General features: G+C 46.3%; 1 protein-coding gene across 8 annotated transcripts in view; it reads right to left on the reverse strand.

Moving 5' to 3' along the window:
• Nucleotides 1-1,541: 1,541 nt before the first annotated feature.
• Nucleotides 1,542-16,454, reverse strand: part of MAP7D3 (MAP7 domain containing 3) — a 33,743-nt gene continuing 18,830 nt past the window's right edge. For 2 of the 8 annotated variants that reach the window (XM_029930314.1, XM_029930309.1), the window contains 11 exons: nucleotides 14,381-15,021; nucleotides 13,484-13,611; nucleotides 13,002-13,204; nucleotides 11,387-11,516; nucleotides 9,596-9,725; nucleotides 8,302-8,406; nucleotides 7,242-7,295; nucleotides 6,061-6,151; nucleotides 4,810-5,008; nucleotides 3,880-3,922; nucleotides 1,542-2,849 (listed from right to left, as the gene is read on the reverse strand). In XM_029930314.1, the coding sequence (XP_029786174.1) occupies nucleotides 2,754-2,849; nucleotides 3,880-3,922; nucleotides 4,810-5,008; nucleotides 6,061-6,151; nucleotides 7,242-7,295; nucleotides 8,302-8,406; nucleotides 9,596-9,725; nucleotides 11,387-11,516; nucleotides 13,002-13,204; nucleotides 13,484-13,611; nucleotides 14,381-15,021 (1,820 nt within the window). In that variant the 3' untranslated portion in view covers nucleotides 1,542-2,753. Of the gene's footprint in view, nucleotides 2,850-3,879; nucleotides 3,923-4,809; nucleotides 5,009-6,060; nucleotides 6,152-7,241; nucleotides 7,298-8,301; nucleotides 8,407-9,595; nucleotides 9,726-11,386; nucleotides 11,517-13,001; nucleotides 13,205-13,483; nucleotides 13,612-14,380; nucleotides 15,022-16,454 lie in introns of those variants that run through there. The other 6 variants (XM_029930310.1, XM_029930306.1, XM_029930307.1 and 3 more) reach the window with 6 other exon arrangements.

Raw genomic sequence — 16,454 nt, forward strand, 5'->3', positions numbered from 1 at the left:
TCCATGAATCTGTGTCCTCCTAGGGAAAAGTGAATGCCCACCTTCACAGGGTTTCCGAAAGATGCCTAATAAAGGACCTGGCCATATGCACCTGTACACGTAACTAGTTATTACAAGATTTGGGGACCCCCCTGGATGTACCCAATCCAGGAACCTTGGAACAGGATGGCTGGGGAGGGAGACCAACAGCAGCAAGGTGGCCTCCCTGGGGCCTGCTTCAGTGAGCCAGGCCCACGGGACCTGGGGGCACCCAGCTGGCCTCAGGGGGGACCCCTGACTGAACATGATGGCCAGCCTGCCTCCTGGCTTCTGCTTCTGGGCACTAGTGCCTGCTGCTGTTTCTGCCTCACCTCCTGATCCTTGGGCTCTTGCCCCCAGGAATGATTCCACAGGACAAAAAAGGCAGCACAAAGTCCCATGAAAATGCACGCAAAGTCACACAGCCAGCTCACGGCCACCTCAGCTAAGACTCAGGGCACCAGGCCGGTGTGCCATCCTTCGGAGCACCCCACACTGCACCCCCGTGGTTGCCCGGGGCCGGCGCTGCTTGGAGGCTGTGTGCCTCTGCAAGATGACGCTCGAGTAGGAGACATGCTCATGAGCCAGACCCGCTAGCAGAAGCTGGGGACCCGTCCGTCAGGGGCAGAGACACCAAGTGACTACCCAGAGAGGAAGGGACACTGGAAGCAACCGTGTCCCCCAATACGCTTGGGCACCAGGCCATGCCAGTGGTCCCCAACTTGGAGCTGTGGACAGGGAGCTTGGACCGCCTTTCAGGTTGTGTGCACCCCACTTAACGTCCGGGTTCATGGCTCCTCTGGATGTGCTACGCCATGGAATGGTGAGTGGGGGCGGCTGCCACCGTTCCCATAAGCACCAGACCCCAAAGACTATAAACCAGGACCTTGCCTTCAACAATACAACCTAGCAGAACAGAACATGTTGCAAGACTGGAAACTAAAACACTTACAGGCTGATGAGAATATCCGTTCGAGCCGTGCACAGGGCCTGCGAGGTCACGAGCAGAGCCACCGAGGCGCAGTCACCGCCCCAGCGCGCACCAGGCTGAAAAGCGTCAAGTGCGCTCCTCACGGCAGGCACCTAAGCGATGCCCCTGAAGGGGCTGGGGGAGAGGGATGGGGAGTGCGTGCTTCAAGGGTACAGGTTTTCTGAGACCGAGGCCAACGTTCTAGAACCAGGTACAGGTGGTGGTTGCACAACACGGTGAATGCACTTAAATGCCACCAAACTGGGACCTGTAAACAGTTGGCTGATAAACCCTGGCCTCAGGCAGAAGTCCAAGCCTCCCCCAGGGAGAGTAATGAGCACCGAAATGGGGGCAGAATTTGAAAAGTCACATCTAATGTCCCAGGAGTGACACTCTGCCAAGTCGGCAAGCAGCTGAAGGGGAGCATCAGAGGACCTGCTTACCTTCTATCAAGCTGCCGCGTGCCCATGTTCAAAGCTTGGTTGACATTTAGGGTCACCTTTATGCCATGCAGCAGGGCATTTTTTGTTGTTATAATGAAAAGAAAACTTGCTTTATTCGCAAAGTTTATTTCACAGAGCACACATAAACAGCAGAGTAAGGGCGCATTCCAACATGTGACACATGTGCAGAAAAACGCCAGAAACCCATTTGTTAGGAGGATTGTATCTGCCTCCATTATGAAGGAGCTAGTGTATAAAGTTTTCAAATCGAAGGCACCAAGGTCTAATGTGGAACACCGGTGTAGTACACTGAACAGCAAAGAACTAAGGAATCAGAAAGAATAATTCTCTCCTTTTACTAATCCAAGACTAGAGGCTAGAAAGGAACACGGGCCTGCTTGAAACTTGCACAAAACTCAGCAGCAGTAGGGCAACTACTGTGCATTCAAGTTTTAGCTGATGGTTCAGACACACAGGAAGCTATCCCACTGTGCACGTGTGTGCAAACGTGTATGTGTATACGTGTGCACGTGTGTGGGCCTATCACGGCAACCAAAGAATGGCACTGCTCCTGTGCTCACCTGCAGCCAGCGGCTAGAGAAGAGTAAGCAAGTCTGGCCCCACATGCCCAGGCTGAGTGCAGACTGAAGGCAGGACGGGTGGGCATGAGGAGAAGAGGATGGAACGCCACAGTCAAGTAGGGGAGCACCTGCGCCCCACTGCCCACCGCCACACAGGGCTGCATGCACGATCGAAACCGTTTTTGGAAATACACCCCACCGTGCACTTCAAAAGGTAACACTGATGAGCATGAAAAGTGCTCAGCTGTCCCAAGAGGACACTGCATTCAGGTGATGGCAGAGTTAAAAACATACGGTAACGCTAACACGGGACTTATCACTGTATTTGGCAACCTCCCATTTATTAGAAACAATGCAAGCAAAGCTCTCACGAGCAATCCTGAGTTCCTCACACCTCCCAGTATGTCCTCCACAAGATCGAATGTCAGCTTCCAATTAGTAAAGTAATGTAACTGTTAAACAGAATAAACATAAAATATTTTAAGAGAGAAAATTACTCCTTGACTTAGAAACCCCAGAGTAAGCACTTTACAAAGGCCCCCGTGGCGCGCGCACACACACACCGGCTACAAAACAAGAACAAGACAGTGGAGGTTTCCACAGACAAAACCAAGTCTTTACTCAGATCCGTTAGTGTGGGTGAGAATCCAGATGGTATGTGCGACTTCTGAGACATGTGTTAACGTTGTTAAGATGACTGATGTTTTTCTCTTTCTTTGATGGTCATTTTCTTGGCCATGATCAATTCAGAGGCTGAAAAATTGGAGGAGACGGGCCGAGCAAATGAAGTCCAGAGTGGGTGATGGAGCTTTCTGTGGAACGCACCAGGTTACGGATCTGACCAGGGGGAAAGAGGAAAGACAGATTAGTAGAGAAGATGCTGGTCTCACAGCCACGGCCTCGGCCTCTCGTCGGGGTGGGCCCCGGGACCCTTGGCAACTGCCTCCCCAACCCAAGCTGCTGCCACACCGGTGCCCTTACAATAAATGTTCCCCATGACCCCAACCCACAAATAGGCCCAAGCTGCCTCTCGGTTTCAAAGACAGCTTCTTAAGAACAGAAAAGCAAAGGTCTTTTGCTTTTGGAAATTCAGGGTGAGAGAGAGACTAATTCCAAAGGCCTCCCTAACCCTCTGCCCTAAATGATTACCAGGGTGCTGTAAAGCAGCTCGTGGATTGGGGGCTGAAAAGAATGTATTTTACATATCTGATAGGAAATTCGGGGCATAAAAACTAAAATCAAGTTATTTACCCTCTCAAAACCAACTTTTAAAGTTTTTTTAAGTGTATTTATTTGAGAGAAAAGTGTGAGTGGGGGAGGGGCAGAGAGAAAAGAGCAGCAGAGGAAGAGAGGATCCCGAGCAGGCTCTACACTATGTAGAGCCTGACACGGGGCTCGAACCCACAAACCATGAGATCATGACCTGAGTCCAAGTCCGATGCTTAACTGACTGAGCCACCCAGGCGCCCCACCTCTCAAAACCAACTTAATGGAAGACTCTTTGAGATCAACCTAGTGTTTGGATCCACCACGGTCTTCCCTCTCACCTCCTAAGTTACAGGGTGCCAAGAAGGCCCTGGAAAAGCCAGAAGTAGGAGGGTTCATGGCCAACTGCCTTTCAAACCACATGAAGACAGGATAAGGCCTTACCCAATAGAGGAGGTACACATTTCTTTTTCTTGTCATCTAAAGGCATCTGGGGACTTTGATGGAATGTGATGGAACCTTTTGGGTGGTATTTTCAGCTATCAGGAGGGATACTAGACATGAGTGACTCTGCCTCATTTCTCATGTCAACAATCTTATCACAGATCCACTCCTGTGCCCCTGACTCTTGTTAGGTCCCATGTTGTGGGGTTTCACTTGCCTTTCTGGGTTTTGCTGCTCGGCTGCTTATTCTACTGGATGGTCTAGAAAGAGAGGTTTGGGTTAGAATCCTGACTGTCCCACAACCAAGGCTTTGTCCTGAAAGAAGCTTTATCCTTTAACTAACTTCTAAGAAATGCCTTGGAAGTAACATAACCTTCAGAATCCTGGAAAGGGAAGGCTGGAAGGGACCCTGGGGATCACAGACACAGTGGTTTCCAAACTGTGTCCTACAAAGTCCTAGGGCCCAACAAACACTATGCAGAGCTAAGAGCAGCTGAGCATGCAGGGACCCAGAAGCCCCTCCCCCACTTCGCTGTGGCCCGGGACACAAGCAATGCCACGGAGTGAGTTTCCTAGCTCCAGCACTCGTGCCAGCCTGTCACTGCGCCTCTCAGCCCGTCATGTTCCCACGGGCCCTGGACGTTCATGTCTCTTTAGGCAATCCCCAGGGAGCCTTCCCTTCCCAGAATCTGTTCCCACTCTGCCAACCAAGTTTCTGACCCTCAGTTTCCCCATATGTAAAATGACATCAATACTGAACTCAGAGTCGCAATGAGAATTAAAATAGGCAACATAAGATGCCTGGTACGCAGCAGTCACTCAGTGCCCGCCCTTCCCTGGTTTTATGAGAATATGCTCACCAGGGTGCACAAAAGCACAGCTTAGAGCCAGACGTATTCGGTTTGAATGTGGGCTCTGGCCTTTAAAGGTGGAATGTTGGGCAAATAAGACCTGTAATCTCTCCGTGCCTCAGTTTCCTCGTCTGTAAAAGTGAAGATGATAACCCTTACCTAGCAAGGCTGCTGTGGGGATTACTTTGTTTCTGGAAGTCCTTGACACAGTGCTCAGTGCAAACTAAGAGCTCAGGTAGTAATCTTGTGTATGACTCCCACCAAGTTTATTCTGATAGGCTCACTGAGTGACTCACCTGGTACCCTTCGCCTGAGTCAAAGGCTCTTTCGCACTTTTTTGTCTGAAGGTTTTCATGTCGCCATTAAAAAATGTTTTTGTCTCTCTATGGACTTGGCCAGAAGTGGCATCTAAAAACACCAGCTTGGGAGTGTTCTTCTTCGTGTTTTTAAAATGTGTTTTGAATTTTGTGGATGAATCCATGCCATTTATAAAGGCTTGGAAAAAGAAAGGAAGAAGATTAAAACTGGAGTTTCAACAACGCAGACAACAAGAGGCAAAGGCTGTGATCCCGCTGGGCCGGAGAGCAGCCGGCTGTGTGAAGGCAGCAGGCAGAGCCACGCAGCAGTACTCTGGGCAGGAAACCGCCACCGGCGCACACGTCCACTCTGGCCGCAAAGAACAAGGGGGCCACCTCTCGGGAACTTGCCTCTTTCCTCTGCTGGGCAAGACAGGCCAGCGGGCAGCAGGCTTCTTACCCTCCTCCTGAGTGCCAACGTAGCTAATCCCGCCTTCTCATTTTCGTCTTGGTTCCGGCGCTACCTCTACCTTCAGCTTTCCTCGGTGTCCTAGGCTGGCCCTCCACCTGGCTCTGCTTGTACTGCTCACCATATTCAGCCGGCCAGCTGGGGGCGGGGTCACCGTCTGTTCCTAGGTCTCCCCACAGGCTCTCCTGGGGCCATGTCTCCTGTCTGTATCCCCGGTGCCCAGGATGCCTGACTTGCATGTTCATATCCACTTGTGGGGTAAAATGTGGACAACATGTTTTCTCAAGTTCCTAGCACTGCTGCCATAAAGTGGTTCCTACTCAGAAGGGAATAGGCCCTACGTTTCGAAGAACACTCAGATCATGATAGGGATCGTCTTTTTCTCAGTGAGGTAGAAAGTGGCATCCACCTGCCATCAGGCACGGATGCCGTGTGAGGCCCTGAGGTGTAAAATGCTCATAATCGTCACGTTCGGTAAAGTACTACCACCTACGATGTAGCGACACAGCCTGCAGAACTGGCATGGGCGTGGCTGGAGCAGCCTTTATCGAGTTTCCTGTGTGGCAGGTCCTCTTCTCGGCTCTACGTGGCATAGCCCATTGCACTCTTGTGCTACACTAGGAGAATGTTAGCTTCCCCTTTTTCAGGTAGGAAAACTGAGTACAGAGAGGTTCAGTAAGTTGCCCAAAGCCACACAGCTCAGAAGCAGAGGAGCCCCTGGGATGCACCCAGGCAGTCTAACCCCTAACTGGTGACTAACAGAACTCAAAAGGCAAGCAAACCTGACGGGTGCGAGTCATCGAAGGAATCGCTCTCAGTCTCGGTGTCTTCATCATCCGCTTCGTCTGTGTGGTCGCTGCATGTTTCTGCAGCCTACGATGAGAAAAGGAGTCACGATCACATCGAATATTCTCGCATCCTGACATGGTTATTTCAAAGAAAACAGATTCCATGCTGGACTGACTGCTGCCTAATTTAAATTAAAAGGTTAAAAATCTAAACTCTTTTGCCCCAAAGACTACAGGGGGAGGGAGCCAAGGAGCAACACTTTGGGCTGGCCTGCGGCCTCTGTGGGCTCAAAGTTCTGACAAAGCCAAGGGAGAGACGATTGATAAATAGCTTTAAAAAGTTCTTGGCTGCTGCTGGAGCCAGTGGGCTAAATGACCTTTCAGATGGTGACTCCCTGCACTTTTCAGAAACGACATTTCTATTCTGAATTTTCAGGGTATGGATAACCATGCTGGGGAACTATAAACAGCCATGGGATGCCTCACAAGACAGACGCTAGGGTATGGAGATAGACCCCAAAAAGCACTTACCATAAAAGGGGAAAAATGCTTAATCTGAGCTAAAATGGACTTCTGTTCACCAGAAGGCATCCTGAGGGTATGAGGCCAACTACAGCAATGCCTACACATTGCCAGGGCTCATACCCAGAGCAGGTAACAAACTCCTATGCGTCCGCCAAACAGAAACATGGGTGAGGGACTGGATAAGGCAGTTCACCAAAGCAGGTCTTCAAATGGCCAAAAAGCAGATGAAAAGGCACTCGACTCCATTAATCCATCAAGAAAATATTAATAGATTCGACAGTGTGCAAATTAAGACCTATCCAGGAGAAGACAGCATTAAGACAAGCCATAAATAAACTGGGAGAAGATAGATGCAGTCCATATAAGCAAGAAAGTAGTGGCATCCACAACATTTTAAGAACGACAAGTAGGTGAGAAAAAGACAAATCAACCCAAAACTTTCGGGCAAAGACCAGAATAAGCATCTCACACAAGAAAAAACATGACAGCTAACTAAAGATAGGAGAAGATGCTCAACCTCTTTAGTATTTCATCAGAGACATGCGAGTGTGATACTTTAATTACCACCAGACTGGCAAGAATGAGAAAGTCGGCAAGAAGGTGAAGCGACAGGAATTCTTAGGCACCGCAGGCAGGAACGCATAGACTACCTGTGAGGTACTGGGATGTGTCCTTCTTGTCCGCTGCATAATCTCTTCAATCCGCTATTTAGAGAAAAGTAAAAATTCAAACACGGAAACAGATGAAAACAGCAGTCCTAAAGAAGCTGATTGCTTCCGTTTCCCACAAGTGGACAGTATCGATGACTGCTCCCAAGCCACAGGCTCGGCGAACAGCACACCCCAACGGCAGCTGCCAAAATACTTCTCCCGACCCCGGTTTCGGTCGCTCCAGAAAACGTGCTGAGCGGTAGTGGCTGTCCTAGCTATCCTGACACACAGATCCAATGGCTTCTCACTCCGAAGTTTGTAGACTTGGACATCTATTACTTAAACTAAGCACGTACTACTGCAAACCAGTGAGGACTTTTTAGGGCACTTTCGTCTGAAGAGACCACGACTGAAAGCAGGTATTAAAGAAAAGACTGCACCCCACTGATGTGACACTATCAGAAGTCTCTTGCTGGAAAGAGCGCACACACAGGAGGCAAACAGCCCCCTGGTGCGCACTTCCTTCCCTGAAGGTGAGGGGAGCGGCAGCTCGCCGGCCTCCTCAGGGCGACCTCCACCTCCCACCGGAGAGGCCTCGCCGCCTGGGCTGGGGCCTTCTCTGCTCCCAGATGAGCCAACTGAGTTGCATGAAGGGAGGCCCTACCACACGAACAGCCTGCGTGTTGGCCGTACAGAGAAGCCCACGCCCTCCTGCTTCCCTTGCTCAAGCTGCTGCCATTTCCAGCCCAGTTTAGAAGAAACTAACTTCTACTAACCCCTCCCAGTGACTGGAGCAATTCTGTTCAAATGAGCTTCGTTTCCAGAGCTCGGCGAATATGGAAGTGTCACCGTACTGGGCACCAGTGGTCCGTGATGGAGAGGTATGGTAAGAGGAGACCCTTCCATGCAGGAGGGGTGAGATTTTTGGATAAGAGAGTTCTAGTGGGATAACCACCAGAGGCTAGCATACCACCGATTTGTGATTTTGTAGAACACATTTTGATATCACGTGCCCAACATTTTTTCAGAAAGAACCAAACCCCCCAAGCAGAAAGAGTACCTTTTTTCTCTCTAGCCTCTCTTGCAAATTCTGTAACATAATTCTCTCCTGCTCCTTCTTCCATTTGTCAGCCTCCATCTCAGCTTTTAGTTTGGTGTCCCCCTTCTAGAAAATTTGTATAAAAATACCATTTTGATCTCAATGAGTGATAACCGAGAACATCAGCTGAAAAAGTTAAACAGTAAAATGTTACCTGGCACAAAAGAATGTAGCCTTTTGACTGACGGTGCCCATATACCCAACATTCGTGAATTATCAGTTCTCAAAGCATTAGCTAAAATGCACAAAACGAGGCTATTATCTTGAGGATGTAAAGGCCGTGTCAGTCCCCTCCAGGACCTTGGGGGTATCATTACAGTGACCACCAGGCCGCTGCAGCTATCCGTTAGGACAGCCACACGAGCTGGAAGTCTTACAGCTTTCAAAGGCACCGACAGGACCCTGAGAGGTAGCTTCTGGAGGAATGCGGATGCATACAACCATTTCTGCAACATCTACCTGATTTTACTAAGTGATACACTAAAAATGGAATATAAAGTAGGCTATGTTAATAATTCAAACTGAGTACAGTCTGAACTCACTTGTGGATTTATTTACCTGGTGACTTGAATTCGCGTGGGTGAGACATTCTTACTGGAAAATTAGAGGACTTTATTCTTTTCTGATTTTTTGTTAAAGTTTTGTGAGAGAGCATCCCCTCGAGTAGAGGAGGGTCAGAGAGACAGGGAGAGAGAGAATACCCAGCAGGCTCCACGCTGTCAGTGTAGAGCCCCACACAAGATTCGATCCCATGAACTGTGAGATCAGGACCTGAGCTGAAATCAAGAGTTGCACACTTAACCCACTGAGCTACCCAGGTACCCCATGGAGGACTTTAAACTTCTAGAGGCATTGGTAAAATTTATGGTCTCTGTTGGAAGTGCATCTGGAGTGCAGCTGGCAGTGTTGCCACAAAATGCAGGGTTAGAGAAACTCACATAGGACGTCGAATCTGTGAGCAATTTGATTTCCTGAAACCAAGCTGCAATGTTGTTTATGTAGACAAAATAAAAAAACTACTAATCTATACTTCGCTGCTTTCGGCTTCTGTTTCACTTGGAAACTATTCTAGGATTTTGCCAAGGGTGGCCGAGAAGGAGCGCAGCAGCCCTGGGTAACAGCTAGACTACAATGGAAAACTGCAGCCAGAAAGGCCTGCATCTGGTGCCTCTCCTTTCTTGGAGAGAGTCTGCCTTGGGTTTCAACTGAATTTTAGAATCTGGTCAGGCCCTGATAAAGTAGAGATACAGCAAACCTGTAATAGCAGTTTCTGGTCTTCTGGATCTGGACACTTTTTCTTCTTGATTTCTTTCTGTCCATCTTCAAGTTTTAAGAACTCTTCTCCTTGGATTTCAACTCCTTTGTCTGCCATTTCTGCCAGTTTCCTGATGACACAATATTTAAACAACGCTTAGTATTTGTCTCGGTCTTTACCACAGAGAGGTCGCAGTAGCACGTTTTTCAGTCACCTCTGTGCCCAAAGTGGGGCTTGAACTCCTGACCTTGAAATTAAGAGTCACACGCTGCACTGACTGAGCCAGCCAGGTGACCCTGTACCCTGCATTTTCATAGTGAAACTAGTTGTGTATAGCAACACAACTTACATTTTTACACCAGATTCGATACATTTTCTGTTACTGCACAAAATTTGCTCAATTTCACCCTTTTTGAATGTGGGGAACTAGCTCTTGGGAGTAGAAAGATTTCTATCAATTAATGAGCTACTCTGCATTTTAAAGAGAGAGAAAATGGACACTCCTTAACTATTTTCGACAGGAGACCCTCCCAAAGGCCTTATTTACACATGTGCAATTTAAAGGAGGGTCTGGTAGTGCCCAGGGGAAGCCCCGCCTGCAATGACAGGTATGCAGGGCTTTTAAAATGTTATTTTTTTTTGTTTTTCTTTTTTTTTTTGAAATTTTATTTTATTTTTTACTTTATAAAGTTTCATATTTTTTAACATATGCAATTATTTTCCATCATTTACAATACAGTAGTTACAATGACACTCCAAACAGAAAAGCAAAGTAAAAAATCAAAACACCAACTTCTGTTTCATGTAAAATTAGCTCTGTTTACACGAAGCAGTGAACAACTTTCTTCTAGTTAACAGTTTTTGCTTTTCACAACATCCCCTTCTCATTTCTTCCAAACTCACTTAAAGTACACTGAAAGCATGTGAGGGCATTTTCAAATACTTACTACTTAAAAAGAACTCAGGACTATAGTTATTCTTTGCAGGCAGTAGACAGAGGTTTCTATCCCAGGGCCCTAAGTCAAGTGCACTTCAAGAGTGAGGGCTGGGGCCCCTGGGTGGCTCAGTCAGTTGAACATCTGACTCTTTCTTTTGGCTCAGGTCATGATCCCAGGGTCATGGGATCTTAAGCTCAGCGTGAAGCCTGCTTAAGCTTCTCTGTCTGTCTCTCTCTCTCTGTTGCCCTCCCTCTCCCCTTCTCCCCTCTTGTGCTCTAAGACTGAGGGCAAAGAAACCTTGAGATGGAATCAGAATGAACACAATCATACATGAAGCTTGCTGCCCACAGGAGAGCCTTCCAGCAACAACAGGGGAGATTCAGGTTGTCACAAAGGTCACTGGAAAGCACCCCTAGCAAACAAAACATGTAGAAGTGTGCTTTCCAGGTTTACACATTCTAAAGTTAGAAAAGACTTTTGAAACAAAGGGGTGGACACCAGTGAATGACAACAGGAATGGTCTGGCGTGATCACTCAGGTGCTCCTGCTGAGATACGGGACCCCAACACAAGTCCTGGGCTCCTTAAGCATCGTTACCGAGCAACTTAAGGACACATGATGCACGGATACTGAGGACAACTATACCCCATCTGTCTACACACCAGTGGCCTCCCTGCTGCAGAGCATCCCACATTTGTTCGGGAGGCAAGGAGTCACTTCTGATTCACAGTAAAGAAAAAGTCAGTTACTTGTTGATTAGTTACAATACATCTAACCTGAGGGTACATTCTGACTCTCAAAATCTGGGCCCCAGCCATGACTGATCGTACAGAAAAAGTGGGTTTGTGCCGACCTTTCCTCTGTCTCCTTTTGTTGTCTTTCTTGGTTTTCTCTCTGTTCACGAGCAAGGCGCCGTTTCTCTGCCAAAATTTTTGTTGCTTCCTCAGCATTCAGATTCCCTGGTGCACATTTACTGCCAGACTCTAGTTGAAATCCACATGTAAAACAGTTAGCTTAGGGAATTTCACCCCTCTAAGCCCAATAGAGAGGGGCAAGACAAGCAACAACATTAAAAACCCAAACAATATGTACATGGTCCAAACTTTATCAATAACAAGCAATCTATGAATGATTACAGAACAGATTGTGTTCAAAACCCCAATCCCGTGCCCAAAAACAGAAGCTAGCAGTCTGTTCCTTTTTAACGTCTACTTGCTCCAAAATGAAATAATGTACTCCCACTTTGGTTTAGCTGTTTTGAGAACTGACTAAAATGATCCTAGGGAAAAAAAGATTAAGATACACTAAACACAGAGGAAGGCAAACTTAGGCTTGGCCTATATGAAGTATACAAATACTTGACTAAACAAGAACATGTCCAGCACACGTTTTGAAATTTATGCATAATTTTCACTAAGTAATTACTGTTTAAATGAACACTGGTCATAGTATATTATTTGATTGGTCATAAAGTGGCTAACTATATAACCAAAGAAACCAAGACTGTCAGTAAAATAAAGTGACCACATGGAGGCATGCTGTAATAGTTCAGTCCATGTGATGACTATTTAAAATAAATCACATAATGGGGCATGCCTGGGTGGCTCAGTCAGTGAAGCATCTGATTCCTGATTTCGGCTCAGGCCAAGATCTCATGGTTCGTGAGTTCAAGCCCCACACTGGGCTCCGTGCTGATGGTATGGAGCCTGCTTGGGATTCTCTCACTTTCCTTTTCTTTCCCTCCCACATGCTCTCTCGCTCTCTCAAAATAAACAAACCTTAAAAATAAATAAATAAATAACATGAAGATGAGGATCTTAAGACAGCAGGAATGAATAATTCGCAATAAAATTATTATTCCTATCACAAAGAAATCACTGAAATTCCTTCAAAAAGCAAAATTTACTAGTGTACTTAAAATGAAGTAATGCCAAAAAAACAAATAAAATAAAATAAAATAAAATAAAATAAAGTAACGTCTATGGATGTTAAGAACATGTCACAGGCAAAATGCCACTATGAGATGTTTAAGAACCCACATTCTGCTCAGATGCGTCATGGTCTATGTATGGAAACGGACCTGCAGCTCCCAATGGAAACCCACTCAGCCACAAATGGCCAGATGTGCTCTCTCCAAAGATGGTCAATACCTGTGGGCTATTCACAGAGCATCCACTATCAGAGCTGGAGATCACCCCAGAGATCACCTAGAGCAATGCACTCATCCAATCAGTACTTTTAACATTAATTCCAAAAGTGGACTTTCCAGAACAACAAAGGCGTGGGGGTAAGAAGCTCTGGCAAGGAAAAGTACGCAGTGTGCCAATGACTAGTTACATTCTCTTCATCAAAAGAAAGCTTACTCCCTAAAGTTCTCAGAATTGGGGACTAAAACAAAGGTGACCATTCCTCAGCTACCTTAAGGGTTTCTGTGTTGCCAAAATAAACTTCTCAGTGAAGGAACTTACCTTCACTGACCATCTGCTTTTGGCTCACAGCTTCAGAGCTGCTAGTGGTTTTTGAAACTGCTTCTCTTTTCTTTCCAAGAGTATCCAATACATTTTGTGCAAGCAGGTTACGCTGAACAGGAATTCCTTTCTGACAAAGAGAAGGCTGTGACTGCTTTGTCAGGCTGGGTGAAGGTGATGGGGGGCGATTCTTCTGCATCTGCCTGCAGGGAAAAAGTAATCATTAATGGGGGAAGTCAGACACAGTTTTCTAGCAGATATGTGCACAAACTAAACACATTCGTTTACAATGTGCCATTTCATAAAATAACAATTTCTTGATACTAGGAGATATTTTCTGAGAGGTTAAGTCTATTTTTGAAGACTTTTCTCTATTTACATTATGATGCATACTACCATTATTTCCCTTATGAAACACGTTTGGATGTGACATCTGTCCTGGTAAAATACCTATCAGGAACAGCTGTAATTAAGCTACTTACCTAACACTGACGGGAGAGGGTGGGCGCCTCCCACTTATAGGAGAAGATTGCCATTTATAACACGGTATGTGTGATGATGGGCGCTTCTTGGTACCAGAGTTGGAGACCTGTTTGTCCATTTCTGGTTTCTGAACAGAACAATACAATCAGATTAAGAAATGCACATTTACATTTTGCAGCTGGCTTTCCTTTTTAAGACTAACATACCCTGAATATAATACAATTTTAGCTCCTTAAATTCATTTTTTTCAAGCATGAGAATTAGACAGATATGTTCTTCTTGGACTAACAATTCAGATTACAAATTTCAATAAGTTCACAGAAATAATTTTAAAAAATCTTTCCCTTTAAAACCTGATTCTATTTCTAAATCCTAATTAAAGGTTTGAATATTTCTTCTTGAACTTTTCTTCAGTTTAGAAACAGTTCCTATGACAGTTATACTTACTCCATTCTGCAATATTCCAGCTTTGAGGGAAAATTGATATGACTATCAGAATTTTAAATCATTAAAGTGACCTATCCTATTTAATTTTATTGCAGAATAGTATCTAAGAACTTGCTTATGTTGTGAAACTCGATCTATCACGACCTACACAACTAAATATAAAGATTTTAACAGAAGGGCCTGGGTGGTTCAGTCAGTTAAGCATCCGGCTTCGGCTCAGGTCATGATCTCACGGTTCGTGGGTTTGAGCACGGTTTGTGCTGACAGCTCAGAGCCTGAAGCCTGCTTCAGATTCTGTGTCTTCCTCTCTCTCTGACCCTCCCCTGCTCGTACTGTCTCTCTCAAAAATAAAAAAAATAAAAAGGTTTTAACAGAAAACCTGTCAATAAAAGGCATGTGATAAACCAGTGGAGAGTCACTTTCACCTTGGACGATGTCTGCATGCTCACCTCCACGCTCACCTCCAGGGATGCCTCGGCAGGCACTGCAGCGCTCTCTCTGGGAAGCGCTTCCACACTAGCCTCGGGGGACACCGCCGTACTGGCCTTGGGAGAGGCCTGCTCACTGGCTTCGGATGACACCTGCATGCTCACATCAGAGGAGACATCCGTGCTCATCTCGAGAGATGAATCCATGCTCACCTCAGGGGATGGGTCCACACTCCCTTCGAGAGACGTGTCCAGACTCACTTCTGGTGATGATTCCACGCTCTCAGGGAGTGCTTCCACACCTGCTTGAAGTGATGCGCCCACGTTCCCTTCAGGGGACCCTTCCATGCTTGCCTGGGGTGTTGCTTCATTAACCTCAGGGGCTGTCTCCACGTTCGCGTTGGGGTCCACTTCCACACTTATGTTGGAGGCCACTTCCACACTCGCAGTCGCCTTGGGGGACCCTTCCACCTCCGTGTTGGGGGGCCCTTCCACCTCCGCCTTGGGGACAGCTTCACCCTCTGCCTTGGGGACTGCTCCCACTTTCTCCCGGGGAGGCACAGCCATTGCTGACTTGCGAAGCAGTATGGTGTTCTTCAATTCGTCACTGCTGTGACAACGCAAGGGCGTGGTGACATACCGTAGGACAGGAGCATGACTGCCTGTGGGTGAATGAGGACAGAATGAAACTCCATACACTTAGCAACCTGACAAGACAGAAGCACGCCACGTTAACAGTACGAGAACAGAAAGAGAGAAAACCAACCTTGTTCATTAGGAAATTACAGGGATTATGCCCAACACAGAAGCGTTTAGTGAAATGTATCACAGACACAGGACAGAGCATGACAAAGTTGGTACTTCAGAAGTGCCACCATCAAGAGGCACTGTGAAAGTAATCGTTTGCTACAGATGAAGAGGATGCTTCTCCCAAGTTGGTGTTTGCAATAAGCGATTTATCTTTTTTAAGTTTATTTGAGAGCAAGAGCAGGAATGAGAGCATGTGCATGAGCAGGGGAGGGCCAGAGAGAGAGAATCCCAAGCAGGCTCCATGCTGTTCGTGTGGAGCCAGACACAGAGCTGGAACCCATGAGCTGTGAGATCACGACCTGAGCCAAAATCAAGAGTCAGACACTTAATGGACTGAGCCACCCAGGCACCCTGCCATTTCTCATTTAATCATACTACAGTTGAGTGATCTTCATGAAACACTACAAGACATTCAACACTTGTTAGAAGTAATCTAAAACAAATGAACCAGGGCCAGGGATCTTACCATTACAAGGGATTATGTAAGAAATTCCATATATGGCTATTTTGGAATATAGTATAGAAAATAGCATTTTCTTTTTTTTAAATTTTTTAAAATGTTTTATGTATTTTTGATACAGAGAGAGACAGAGCATGAGAGGGTGAGAGGGGGAAGGATAGAGAGTGAGAGAGGGAGACACAGAACCGGAAGCAGGCTCCAGGCTCTGAGCCAGCTTTCAGCACAGAGCCTGATGCGGGGCTTGAACCCATGAATGTGAGATCTGACCTTAGCCAAAGTCGGAGGCTTAACCGACTGAGCCACCCAGGCGCCCCCAAAAATAGCATTTTCTCACCCATAACAAGAAATCCTAATAACACATTAATCAGAATGGGCTGGATTTTCAAGGTCTCTTCCAGCTTTCACAATCTAAATATTTTCTGCCTAATAAATGGATAAAAATGGTAATACCTGGTACCAGCAAAAAAGGTGGGAAGTGATAATACAAATGTTTGGAACAAGGCAGCCCCACACTGTTGGTGAGGGTGTGGATTTATCTATGCCCCTGGTAGGGGGGACTGGGGCAATAATGTATCAAAGCCAATACAAAGTACATACTCTTTGTTGCCACAATTTCACTTCTATGTCTATCCTTATGAAAAAATCAAGATATGAAAATGTACACAATAAGGGTTACTTACTATAGCATTATTGATGATATTGAAACAATTAGAACTATATCCAAATATTCAACAGGAAACTTAGAAAATACTAAGATAGTTATTCAGAGTATTAATATATAATTTCTGGACATAGAAAAGGATATATATTGAGACTGAACAAAAG

This window comes from Suricata suricatta, chromosome X (assembly GCF_006229205.1).
Source record: "Suricata suricatta isolate VVHF042 chromosome X, meerkat_22Aug2017_6uvM2_HiC, whole genome shotgun sequence".
Classification (NCBI taxonomy): Eukaryota; Metazoa; Chordata; class Mammalia; order Carnivora; family Herpestidae; genus Suricata; species Suricata suricatta.